This window comes from Pyxicephalus adspersus, chromosome 6 (assembly GCF_032062135.1).
Source record: "Pyxicephalus adspersus chromosome 6, UCB_Pads_2.0, whole genome shotgun sequence".
Lineage (NCBI taxonomy): Eukaryota > Metazoa > Chordata > Amphibia > Anura > Pyxicephalidae > Pyxicephalus > Pyxicephalus adspersus.
In genome coordinates, this window is record NC_092863.1 from 67537494 (window position 1) to 67551011 (window position 13518).

General features: G+C 36.4%; 1 protein-coding gene across 2 annotated transcripts in view; it reads left to right on the forward strand.

Annotated features, from left to right (window-relative positions):
• FBXL17 (F-box and leucine rich repeat protein 17) overlaps nt 1–13518 on the forward strand; it is a 387353-nt gene that overhangs the window by 218586 nt on the left and 155249 nt on the right. For both annotated transcript variants that reach the window (XM_072416108.1, XM_072416107.1), the window contains one exon: nt 12268–12344. In XM_072416108.1, the coding sequence (XP_072272209.1) occupies nt 12268–12344 (77 nt within the window). The remainder of the gene's footprint in view (nt 1–12267; nt 12345–13518) is intronic.

A 13518-nucleotide genomic window follows, 5' to 3' on the forward strand; every position in this document is an offset into this window, starting at 1 on the left:
GGGGGGAGTGGTTAAAACACTTGAAAAAAAAAAAAGCCCCACCCCTTTTGTCTTTTCCACTGCTGCGAAATGGGGGGGGGGGAGATGGTGATCTAACACATGCGCAGAGAGATTGCCACTCCCCCCCCCCATTTACTGCAGACTACGTCACTACCGCAGTGCGGGATCAGGTGAGGTAGGAAAACGCAGGACGCAGAAAAAACGTAAGACGGATAACAGGGCAGGGCAGTATCCGATCCAGGAAATCACCATAGGGATGGGGGGATTTGCTAAACTAAAGGTGAGTGAGGTTAGTTTATTTTTACCACTTCAAGTCACATCTTTTTCTTCCAAAACAAATTTTTTTTTGTTTTATATCCAAGTCTCATGGGAAGTGCAGAGATAAACAGAGTCTACTGGAAGTGTTGGGTTTCTAAATATTCTGTAGGTAGTGCTTTTTGAAATGAATATAGCAGCCAGGAGCCACTATATTTTGGGGACAAAGTATATGTATACCATTTAATGAATGTCTCCTAGTACTATTCTGTAGACTTTTGTGCAAACCCTGCAATCCTCAACATTTAGGTTTCATTCTGTTAAAATTGTATTGTAATTTGTCATTGCTCTGCTAATGTTGTAATAAGTCTAAAATATTTTTACTAATAGAAAAAATGTAATCCCCCAATGTATTAATACATAAGTATAGGGACCTGTACCACTACCCTTTTTTTACAATATTTCCAGCCTTTTAAACATTTTTTAATATTATTTACTCCTTATCTTATTTCCCTTTGATCATGTTTCCCTGATTTAGGCCTTCTACTTCTATGCCAGGCTTTTATAAGGGACTGCATCGATGTGCAAGTTTTCCTGCAATATATTTAAATTTTCTATCTTAGTTATGTACATTTTTTTCGCTTCTGAATTTTCTTACTATTGTTTGCATTGGTTTTGCATTGCAAAACAGCTTGATCTAAGAATGTCCATAGAATGTGCTGGATGAACTAATATATTTGCTTTTACATGTAACAGTAAATATATATAATAAGGATACATGTCTGTGTTGTGGCACACATTTTCTCCTAGAAGAAAATTGATTTCATAAACTATTTACAATTTGTATTTGAAAGTTTTTAAGAGATAAGTTGAGCACAATAGTAATCAACTTCCTGCTACCGTTTAGGAATGTCCTCCCTGTATGGGAGAAACCTATTGGTAGTCAGGAGGGGCACTGCAACAATTAGACGCAATAATTACTTTTTTGATGGATTCCTGCTGTTGTAGATATCATCACAAAAATGAAATTACAAAAAAATAAGCCATTATACAATGAAGAAAGAATGGAAAAAGAAGCCATGATGACACATTATATGAAATAAAAATAATTGTCTGTGTGAATTTGCTTTGAAATCTCATTGATGGACTACATGTAGCGATGATTATTTTGTGCAGGCTGCACAAATAGTCACATTTTGTTTGAAATTGTCTTGAAGACAAAGCAATCCATGCCTTTTGAATGACTACTGTTGCATTGTGCCAGTTGTGGTGTGATTCATGTTGCGGATGGGTTGAATAGTTCTCAGCTGCCCGTATTCATGTTGTTCCTTTGTTATGGATATGGATGAATTGATTAAAAAATCTCCTCTAAAATAACATTTTTTTTATAAATGTGTGTTAAACATTTCAATGCTAATAGGTGGAACTTGTCCTTAGTTTCCCCTATAAGCATGTAGAGCATTTCTTGCAAGTAAACTTTATCCTAGCCCCTTGTGGTTATTGCTTACAGAAAAATAAAGCAGTGAAAATGAATATGTTGATTTGGCTGATTTAAAAGACGTTATGTATTTATGCAAGTTATATTTATATCCAGAAATTGTTTGTTGGGTGTTTTTAGCTTCACTGTAGTATTGACTTTGAAATGAGATTTATTGTGTATTTACATAGTTGGCCCAATTTGGGGGGGGGGGGACATGTTCAAGTTAATAGTAGTGAACTTTAGGTGAAACCCAAGTATGATGTGTTAGTGGAGGAAGGGAATAGTTTAGATTAATGAATAAGTACTTTATTTCCTTTGTTTTAGGGAATATTTAGACATGTAAATTGTGCCTATGCAGTAACTTTAAATGTAACTATTTAGTCCTAAATAACTCTTTAAAAAAATTCAGTTGACTTACTGGTATGTTACGGCAGCTAGGCACTCTTGTGTGCTTACAGCCTGATAGTTGTAAATCTGGAATGTCAGCTAAGCCCCTGTGTCTCTGACTATGGTATTAAGCAGATTTGATCCTTACTGTTCAGCTAACTGTTCTCCTTGCTGGAGCTTCTTGACAAGAGAATTAAAAGTCTTGCATATTTCAAAGTTACCACCTCACACAAATACACAGTGCAGTACAATCTTTTCGGAACTCTAGTCAGAATTCTCTGTATCCACAGAAAAGTATAGGATGACCCCCTATCAACATGTCAAAATGTATTGTTCATATGCATATACGACTCTCATTTAGATTGTTTCCCCCTAAAGTTATAGTATCTCCTCCTGGTGTATAACTTCCTCTTTTTGTGCAAACTATTAGTATCTCCACCCCCTTACCATGGTGGCAGCAGAGAGTGCCAGTAAGTATTGTAAGTATTGTGTTTACCCCTCCTGTTATGCTCCCAGCCACAAGTTTCCTATTTCTTCCCTATTCAGTGTTCCTATTGCCACATGTCAATCATACAGAAAGCAGAGAACAGAGGATATAGATCAGAAGGAATGGCAGGGAAGGGGATGGCAGACTGTAATTCAGACTGTTCAAAATAAATATAATACTTATTGACACTCTGTTTCGTCAGCTCTGCAGGACAAAGACATTTCTGACTTATGAAAACCACCCCCTGCCCCTGGGCCTCATAATAACCACTGTGGTTGCTATTGTGATCCATTTGCACTGAAAGCATGTTAAGCCAGTTAAAAACGAAAAAACTGCTTCATGAAGACTTTTGGCAATACTCATGTTTAAGTCCATGTCTGTAAGACATCATGTGACACAAACCTCATTCCCAGGAATTTCTACAGCTTTCTGGTTTCATTAACTTTCCTTTTATGTCTCAAAGTTTTTAAATGAATCATAATAAATATATCAAATACAATAAATTATAAAGCAAAATTTATGCTCCTAGTTTGGAAGTGATAAAGGATGTTGTGCTGCATAAATTAAGAACTTGACAACAAAAAGATCTAACACTTGTTTTTGGGGTCTTTGTTGTGTTGGAATTGTTAGCGTGGGGTTGGTTATCTGCATGCATTAGACTTTAGATGAAACTCTTGTTAAACAGGCTTGTATTCCACTTTCATTGTCCCCTTCCATTATCCAGAAATAGCTTAGTGACGTTTTCTCCTGTTAAATTCCCCCAATATTCATAATGAGTCCTTGGTTGACCTCAACATGTTTACTATTGGTGCTTTAATATTTGTTTGTATGCTTTTTATTTTGTCCATCTGTACAATTGTTTGCCTTGATCAGTCTATCAGTTACATGACTTGATTATTTTTTTAATTCAAGCATACTTTGAATTGATAACCTTTAAAATAATCCAGAGTAGGAGAGCACATTCAAATGTTAATTTAGAATTTCATCAAGCACTACATTAATGTCTCTGATGGTGCGGTTCCCTTTCACACCTCTGGAGGTGATTGAAACTCGGGCCTTTAAAGTGAAGTCTCATAACCAGCGTATGGCAACTCCAATTAGCTTCACTTTGCCCTGAAGTGCATCACAAACAGTAACAAGGTCTCCAAGGACCACTACTTTTGCAAGCTCCATAGTCATTTTTCCTCATTAGTTCCTTTCAATTGCCACTAATGCCATGTACCAAACATCTGAGTGATAGACAACAAAAAAACATGAAGAGAAGGAGAGAGCGGAAGAAAAGAACATTCCCTGTTCTACATACAGTTATTTTCCATAATTTAAGTCTCTTGAATTTGTTTGATAGTTAGGCAGCTGACATGTCTTTATTCTTTTAAGCTTTCCACCTTGTGGAAGGTATATAGCTTTTTTTTTTTTTTGTGTATAGTGCTGTTGTTTTTTGTTTGTTTTTTTTTTTTTCTCGTTTGTTTGTTTTTTACCAATGTATATATCAAACAAAATAAAAAAAATGGCAGTACGTAAGATAGTGCATCGTTACATCTCCCAAGTAAGTAAAGTTGAGCTAAGACTATCAGTTAAAAGTGCAGTGTTTACTGGCCCCTGGCAACTGCTAGACGTCTAGTGGTAACAGGCGGCAAACACCAGATGTTTGCTTGCAGTTGCAAGTGGGTTTTTTTTTTTGTAAACTATATTACATTTTTATCTGCAAAGGTGGTAACCACTCTTGGACCATGTAACTTCTGAAACACTTCGAGCAAACACACACATAAAAAAAAAATATTCATCTTTTAAAGAATTTAGCTAAATTCAGTTAACCGCATTGGTACCTCTAAATAATAAATATTGCTGTGTTCAGTAGATACTACAGTGTCTGCTGAAAAAGAAAGACAGATCCAACGTACATAAAGGTACTGATGACTTTAGGAAGTTCAGGATTAATTGCGGTGTATTCTGAATGGGGAAATAATGTAACCATGTACGTCTACAATGGTCACACTCCTCCTACCTAAGTACTTGGGAGATGTAGTTTTTGGAGGTGTTGGGAGTTAGAAAATGCAAAGATATTTTCAAATATAAAAAAGACACATGGAATAACATGGTCACCAGCTATGTCTGCACATAGAAATAGGTTGGATGAATCAGATTTTAATTTTTTTTCACTTTATTTTTACCACAGTACATAAATACCAACACTAATTTGTTTGATTGCAGTTTACAATACCAGTTTTTTGGCTGATTGAACATATTCTACGTTCAGTGTATTTTTAAAACTCGTTTTCATTTCCTCATTTTAGTTGTTGGTTTTACACATTTAAAATATTTTTAAATACGTTAATTTACATACATTTTATATCATTATTTTAATAATTTGTTATCTTAAAAAATGTAAAGCTTCAAGAATTATAGAGAACATGTTAAATAGGATTCTGCAGTCCAGTTCTCATCTTCTAAATACAGAAATATGCAGGGCTCCCCCTTGCATATACAAAGACATCAGGCAACATCAGAGCCAATACATCTTGTACATGCTGGAATTGTGACCCATGTTTAAAATCAGCAGTTGTATTTTCAGTATCTGCTAGTGTTAGGAGCAAAGATGTACGGATATGCTAAAAATTCCATGAAAGGAATGTAGCACACTAGTAATGCCAACTTCATTTGTTAATTTTTTTTTCTGTGACTGTATTTTGCCTTTTTTTCCTTTTTTTTTCACTTTTGTAGCATTCTCATCTGTATGTGTTGTGGGACTTTATACCTTGTATTTCAGAAAGTTTTCTCCTTGTATCCTTTTTACCTTGCCTTATCCTGTTAGCTTTGTGTGTTAAGTTCCTAAAGGCTGTTCTGAAGAGTAAAGGAAGCAGTTATATGAAAGCTGTAGTTATTAGACTGCAAATACCAGTGTTCATTTTGCCCATTCCTATGACATCTGTCATTTTTTTCCTTATCAAAAATGGGTATGACCTATCCAAAAGTCTCAAAGCGTGAAAGCCGTCTATGAGGTTGCAAACTAAGTAGATTTTTTGTTAATATCGTTATGTTCATTCTCTTGTGCTAGACAGTTTAGCAAAGTCTTTTAGAGGTGACAGTTCCTTGGACTATTCCACAGAGTTTGAAATCTTAGTTATCTTTTTTTTTTTCAAAAAAAAAAATAAAGGGATCACTATGTCACTCCCCATTCATCACTTCTGCTAATTTAGCTAATCTGTATAAAACGTTGCCCCGAATAGCATGCTACTCTCCATTCCTCAAAGCTGCGGAATAAGGTTTGAAGCTGCACCTTCGGTGTTAAGCACACAGCCTTGGCACATTGATGTTCCACAACGACAACACACACATTCCAAATTCATGCTATTCATGTTTTGTGTAAGTGGGAGACACTTAAAAGTATGTTAAAGGGATGCCTAGTAGTGAGTAAAATAAGAAAGTAGCAAATCCAAAACCTAAGGTTTTGTCCTTCAAAAGCCTCTACTTTACTTGGCTTCCTTTTGACATCTAAAACATTTGATTCTGACAGGAGGTGGAACTGACACAAGATGGAATATGTTTCAATCAATCAATATTTTCAAAATAAATTCAAAAAAGGTTTTAGCAATTTGACAGCAGCAGAATATGCATTGCTGTTAAATTAAGTCTAAAAAAATAATTTATTAAAAGCCTTTTGTAGCAAATACATGTTGCTGTTAAACTAGGTTTAAACAATTATTTATCAAAAGCTTTCTATTTAAAATAAACTGATGTTTAAGAAGATGTTTTATTAAGATTGGAACCTTACAAATGTGTTTGTAAGAATGTTGTGCATTAAGTGGCCCCCACTGATGATTTTAACAAGGCATAAAGAAAGTATAGCTATACCATGTAGCAGCTCATTATTAATTACATATGTTTGTAATGTCTAAGCTTTTTAAGTATTTTTTTCTCACTTCTAATAAAAGTATGGTACATATTATGGACGGGTTCATTTCATTTAAAGTGTATTTAAAATGTGTGTCAAGCTAAATGTTTTTCAGATAGAGTAGGTTAAAATCCAAATATGTTTTTTATTACTATCTTGGGCTCTATTAGAAACATTTACCCTCACTTCCTGTCCAGCTGTCAACATTATACCCGACAAAAAAAATGGGGAAAAATCTAAAATAGGGTTATAGGCAGAAAAAACAATCCGGAATGGGTTTTGACCGTCCAATATTCTTTGTAAACCTAAAAAACAAAAAATCTTTTGCCGTTTGTGTCTTTGTGTTAGAGAGTTCCCTTCTCTTCCTACCTGGTAAAACCTCATCTTCATGGATACTTCGTAAATAGAAAGCCTGCTAATGTATTATAAATGGTAACCTTTTTTTTGTCTGGTTCAGACTTTTAAAGCAGTAAATTAGAGGCATAGTTATGTGCAAGTATCTTCTGAATACTACAAAATTCTGACATTTCTAAAATGTGTACAAACTAAACACACATTTCTTGTGCTTTACTTCTACTTCTTACACAGCAAGCCTATGAGTTGATGGACTTCCTTTTTTAGGATTTCTCAGTAAAGAATCCTTGTTTTGTTTGTTTTTGGTTTTGCTGTATAGTGTGTCCTGATCACTGCAATATTAAAAAAAGTGCATTGTTAAATCCCCCAGCTTTTTTTTCTTAAATGGCTAATTAATAAATTGCTGCCAAATCTTTCTCCTCAAAATATTGTATCTTCAAACCAATAACAGAGGAATTTATAAACCATCATTTACAACATAGTAGAAAACATCAACACAGGTGAATCAACATATCATATACTAACAAATTAACAATACTGAGATACAAACATTGAGCTAACACGACCAGTTATCAGTTATCTTGCAGTTACATTTACATATACAAAATCATACAATAGAGGATACATTAGAAAAACCATCATTATTCTGCATAAAATGCTGTACAAGACTACAGGTGGATCATTTTCCAGTAACCTGATGACATACCAGAAAGTCTGCTCAAACATAGATATTATACACTGTTTAGTAGCCAGTGGTAGCATATTTATACATGACTCCCATAACTCAAAGAAATGTTGTGTCTTTAGATCTTTGTGAATTGAAGCTTCTAACCAGTCCTAGAGGTTTCTAAGCTTTACTAAAAATAAATGCAAAGTAGGAGGGTTTGTACTTATCCATTTATGTAAAATCACCTTCTTGGCAACCATTGATATGATTGCAAGGAGTCTGCTGCATCCTCTGGCTACCCGGATCTGTTCAGACAATACTCCAAACAGGGCCCAGGTTTGAGTAAGCGGGAGATATATTACCAGGTGGTCCAGTGCAAAACGTACCACCTGCCTCCAAAATCTTTTAACTAGGGGACAACCCCAAAACATATGAAATAAATCTGCGTCGACTATACCACATTTCATTCATCTTCTTTTAAATAATGTTTTCTTGTTTAGTAAGTATTTATACCACAGAACCTGAAATCTAAGATATTGTAGAACATTCAATCTGCAACACTAGTCTTTCCCTGAGGATTCCACCGTGAAGAGCAGAAAGGAGCATTAGTCACAGGAGGAGCACAAACGATCCTGAAGTATCAGAATCGGGACAGTCACAACCTCATGAAATTGGAGCAGCCTTAAAAAACCTATTGTGTAGGACACCAAGTGTTGTAACATATAATAGCCCTATGTCTGTCATATTGATGCCCACTCCTATTCATGGCTTATGAACTGTGTTACACCACAAGACGTGTACCCACCTGCCATTATTTTCCCCCAGAATCCACCCATGCGTTCCACCAACATGTGGAATTTAATGAGGCAGAGGAGGAATATGTGAAGTAGGAGGCTGAGGTGTTGATGATGATGATGAAGTAATGATCAAGGCCAAAAATCTGCACCTAAAGTAAATTGTTGCATAGAAACCTCTTTAACACATTTACTGATGGTGACACAATCCTCTCTAATTACTTCCTATCTTCTGATTTCTATATGGATAGGTGAAGGTGTCTGCCTCAACAGCGTTTTCAGAGTATGTTTTAATCACATTATTATTAGCTCCAGCCCCTTGTTTGCCAGAAAGAGGGTTGCAAGGGTAATACAATGGCCAAGAAGAAAAGGACAACAGTCAAAAATGTAATGTAGACCCATTGTCACAAGCTGTCAGACCCCTGAAAAAGAACTGTAAAATATAAAAAGTGGGGGAAAAGCTTGCAAAAAAACAAATGAGGCCATGACTTCCTAATTACCACCCTCCTCTGTCTGCCCCACTTCTTAAATGTACTCTTAGACCTCCTTGACTCATGACTTTGCCAAAATATATTAGTGGCAGTCTAAAAACTAACTTCTGCTGTAATTTTTTTATACATTTTATTATTTACAGTATTTTAAATACTTTTGGTTCAAATTGTTTTGTTTTTTTGAAACCTTCCCGGCCCTTGTCAAACACAAGCAGAGATAGCAGCTAGTAAGAATGATAAACATGTCCGTTCTAACAGGAACATAAAAGGGGGTCCAAGTCGGTCATTCTGTACACAAGGTGGCAGCGTATACAGACGTCCTGTTATTTTGTATCTCTTCACCAGTCACGACCCTTCCTAATCTGCCAGCAGAACTTCGTACATATGGACATTTATCAAATTAATCTCCAGAAGTCAGAGGCTCTGAATGTTACTGTCCCAGGACAAACTCAATTGGCTCTAACTCCGTCTTTCCTTTTTAGCTGGGCGTCCACTTCCATTAAGTACCTAGGTACACAAATACCTGCTGATTTGTGGAACTTAACTCTTTGCTGCTCCTGAACTGTATTGGGAAGGACCTCCAGAAATGGCATCAAATGACCTTTACATGGTTTGGGAGGTGTAATATAGTGAAGATGAACGTGATGCCTAGAGTGTTATATATGTTACAGGCACTGCCAGTACATGTTCCTTTGCATATTATGAGTAAATTCAGGTCAGAGTTTACGAGGTTTATATGGTCTTCGGGCTTTATCCGGATAGGAGGTAAAATTTTGAGACTGGCAAAGGGAGGTATGGCATTTCCAGACCCAATATTTTATCAATAGGCGGTCTACTTGACTAGGTTGTTGGACTGGTGTACTAACAGTGGGTCCAAACTCTTTATAAGCTTGGAAGACGCTCTATCACCGACCCCAATTGACACTTTGCCTTGGGCCCTAAATACGGTCAAAGCTTCTATTATGCAACACCCTCTGATTGGGACAACTCTTAATGTAGTCTCTCGGTAGTTGATTATCCATCTCCTTTGTCTCTAATACTGGGATGTCCTTGGTTTCCATCTGGGATCTATGATGCAATTTTTCACAAGTGGCGTGCCAAGGGTGTTTGCAGGGCATTTAATTTTTTACAGGATAGGTCAAGGTATCTCTTGCCTGAGTTGCAGGGTGCTAAGGAGTTGCCCCCTTTGGATCCCTGGCACTGTATACAACTTACGTACAGCCAGCAACCTTTTGCCGCTCCTTCTTGCCTTTGTAATCCCTGTGTTTAGCGGGGAATCCCCTGAAAGGTTCATTGTCTTACTCGTACCAGGCACTGTTAGCTGTACATGCACCTGAAACTCCTGGCTTTGTGACCGGATGGGAGAAAGACTTGAAAGTGAAATTTTCAGAAACTTAAAAGGATATGTTACTCCACTTTAGCCACAAGGCTGCAGTTTGCAATAAATACCAGGAGACAAATTACAAGCTGGCCACTCAGTGGTATAGAACGCCCTCTAAATTGGCTAAGATCTACCCCCATACTGACAATATCTGCTGGAGATGTGGATCGGCTCCTGGTACGTTATTTTTTGGGAGTGTCCTTCTTTGTCTATTTACTGGTCTTCGGTGGCAGACCTTGTCCATAAGCTCACAGATATTAATAATAAAGATAAACCCGCTTTGGCATTACTCCATGTCTCTGATATGTCGATAAAGGCATACAAACTCTACTTGTGAAGAGTGAGTTATTGTGTTTGATTGTAAAGACCGAACTGACACATTAAGTTAGGACACTTCCCCCCACCACACCCTCCTCTCTTTTTTTTTTCCTTTCTTTTTTCATTTCCTTCTGCAAATATATATAAAAAATGAAACACTGGGGTTTCTCTTTATTTTGGTATTCCATCATTGCATTAACTTAATGTGTTTGTGTATTTGGCTTCTGTTTTCTCAGGATGTTGTTGTCATATTGTTTTTTTTTAATGATAAACATGTAGATCCTATTTGATTTTCTCGACCCACCTTTATTCCTTAGTAGCCCTTTCCCCAGAGGTAAAATGGAAGAGCAGGCAGCAGCAAAATTAAGGCATGAAATCGTATGGTCAAAGACTGCCTATCTTTTCACAGGGTAAAGCAAAGCCATGTGGGATACCTATATGCCAATTTGGCTTTTCCAATATTTCCATACCAGTTGACTAAACAGCCTCTTTCATGGCCTGGACATGTCATGCATTTTTTTTTGTTCACCCTTCTTCACTATTCGTTCATTTTGTTAAACATGATTTTCCGTGTTCTCCCATTTTGCATAGGGAAAGGCGTAACTGTCACAAAAATAACAAAAATCACACTTACCAATACTTCCTACACCTGCCCTCCCTTTGGTCCTGCGCCATCCTGAATTCCTCCTCCGTCCCAGTGCTAAGGAAGTGCCCATGTCACTCGATCTTACACTGTGCAGGTGCAACATCTGGTGATGTACCTTCCTGTAAAGGAAAAAATAAAGAGTGCTGATCTCACTGTGCATACGTGAGAGCAGCACCTTTTTTCATCACGGGGGAAAAGTTTCTTCTACGTATGCTTGAGCAGCTCACGGTCGCGTATTACAGGAGGCTCTGCGCTCCCATTAAGTCTTTAAGCCAGTAAAGTCTGGCGGTAAAGAAAGATAAGGGTGTGGGGCGCTTCCTGTTTTTTTTAAAAAAAAGCACTTGGTGTAGGGGGGTGACAAGCTTTTTACTTTATATATTAGGGTTATCTACCTATAGGCAAAAACAAAAATACTGAGATAACTAATACTTCTTCTGATTCTTCCTTAGAGAAGGACTTTATTAGTTGCGAGTTACACAGCAAAAATCAACCTGAGAAAAAAAACACTTTGGTTATGAATATTTATTACAAACCATAGTGTAACTTAAAGTGCAGAGATCAGGCCTATATGACGTACGACATAGCACATGAGTGCAGTAGTCAAGACAATGGAATACAATGGAATGTGGCACAACATACATGGGGATAAAAACGCTGTCACTGCGGAGGGAATGGCCTGCAGAGTGTGTTTGGCTGCCTATACTGGATTGTTAAAGAAAACAAAAATCTTGTTAAAATCAAATATGTGATGTACCCTAGAGCTTATTTTTTCATAAGACAGATGTCTTTTTGACTTACTGTATTACTAATGTACAGATTTGAGTAAATTTGGAAGAAGAGCATATCATGAAACGTAGATTGATTCAAGAAGTAACACAACTATTCTGCTCAGGTTACTTGTAACTGTCAAAGGATTATTTGTAATTATTTGATTGGAGAAGTCCAGTTGCAGTTTTGCACAATAAATGTTCTCAATTATAATCTCATGGTATTCTTGGCGGTGAATGCAATGAACACTAAATTTAGTGCTAATTATATAATTATTTATTTGTCTGATTGCAATTGTATTATTGTAAACCACGTAATTTATTAGAATATCTTTTTTTTCTGTACAGATGTGTAGAAGTCATTGCAAAGGAAGGCCGAAGGCTCAAAGAGCTTTATTTAGTAACCTGCAAGATCACAGATTACGGTATCTATCTTTCTCGTTTCTTGGTATTTGCTTCCACTTAGCACATTTATTTATGAGCTTTTTAAGAACATGCTCAACATAGTGTGAAATCTGCATGCTGGGCAATAAATGCAGAATTTACTGCATATCATCCCTTTCATGGGTGCATCAATTGTATAAGCTGACAAGGCACAAGCAATTAGGGAATAAGCAGGTTTAGTAATTGTTGACCTGAACACAATATCTGCAGACTAATAGTGTCAGGCTGTAATTACATTTCTCCTCACCGGGAATTTATTTGACGAGTAATCCAGGTTTATTTGTGTGCTTTAGCTGAGCAACATATTTGTCTTTTGTACACAAAGGCATTGTTTTTTTTTTTTTGGAAAATTAAAATGGTGATAGAAAGGCAGAATTACTAATTAGGTAGGTAAATATTTGCATCCTTACACATTCTATGCATTTGTTTTAATTCAGAATCTCAGACGTTTCTCTATGAAAACCAACTCACTGCTATAGATTACCATTAAGCATTTTTAACTTATTGAACCTTAGTTTTAGGTTATTTATGGAGATTTCCAACCTCATCGCATTACTCATTGGATGAGGAAGGAAAGGTTAAACATATAGAGGGTCGACAGGAGTAGGTAGTTATCAGGCAATTTTTAACTGTATAAACAAGAATACATGCATTTTATTCTGGTTATTTTGATAACATGAGATATTTGATGCTTTCTTCTTCTAGGGTTTGTGTTTAATGGATGTGCGTTCCAGACATTTATAAACATTTTAAAATGTCTATATTTAGATTATAAGAACGCTTTTAAGGATAAGTACATAAAATGGATACCCAATTCCCCTTTTCTATTTCTGGGACTCTACAAGAAATAACTTCTCTAGAATATAATGATGTTATTTACGGTGGTACAAGTAACAAGGAACTGCCATTATTTTGCTGTGCTGTATGTTCAGAATTCAGCTCAGATGGATTACATGCTTCACTAGCTCTCAGCTCTTATCCATACAATAATTTACTTTTACTCCTGTTGTTGACATCAGCATGACTCTTCAACCTGATATGACCAGAACTTAATTCAGCACATATGTTTATCATATGTCTTTTTTCAGTGAGGTTTCCATAGAAATCAACCATTTGTTGAAGGTGTGTAATAAACAATTTTGGACTATCTATTTT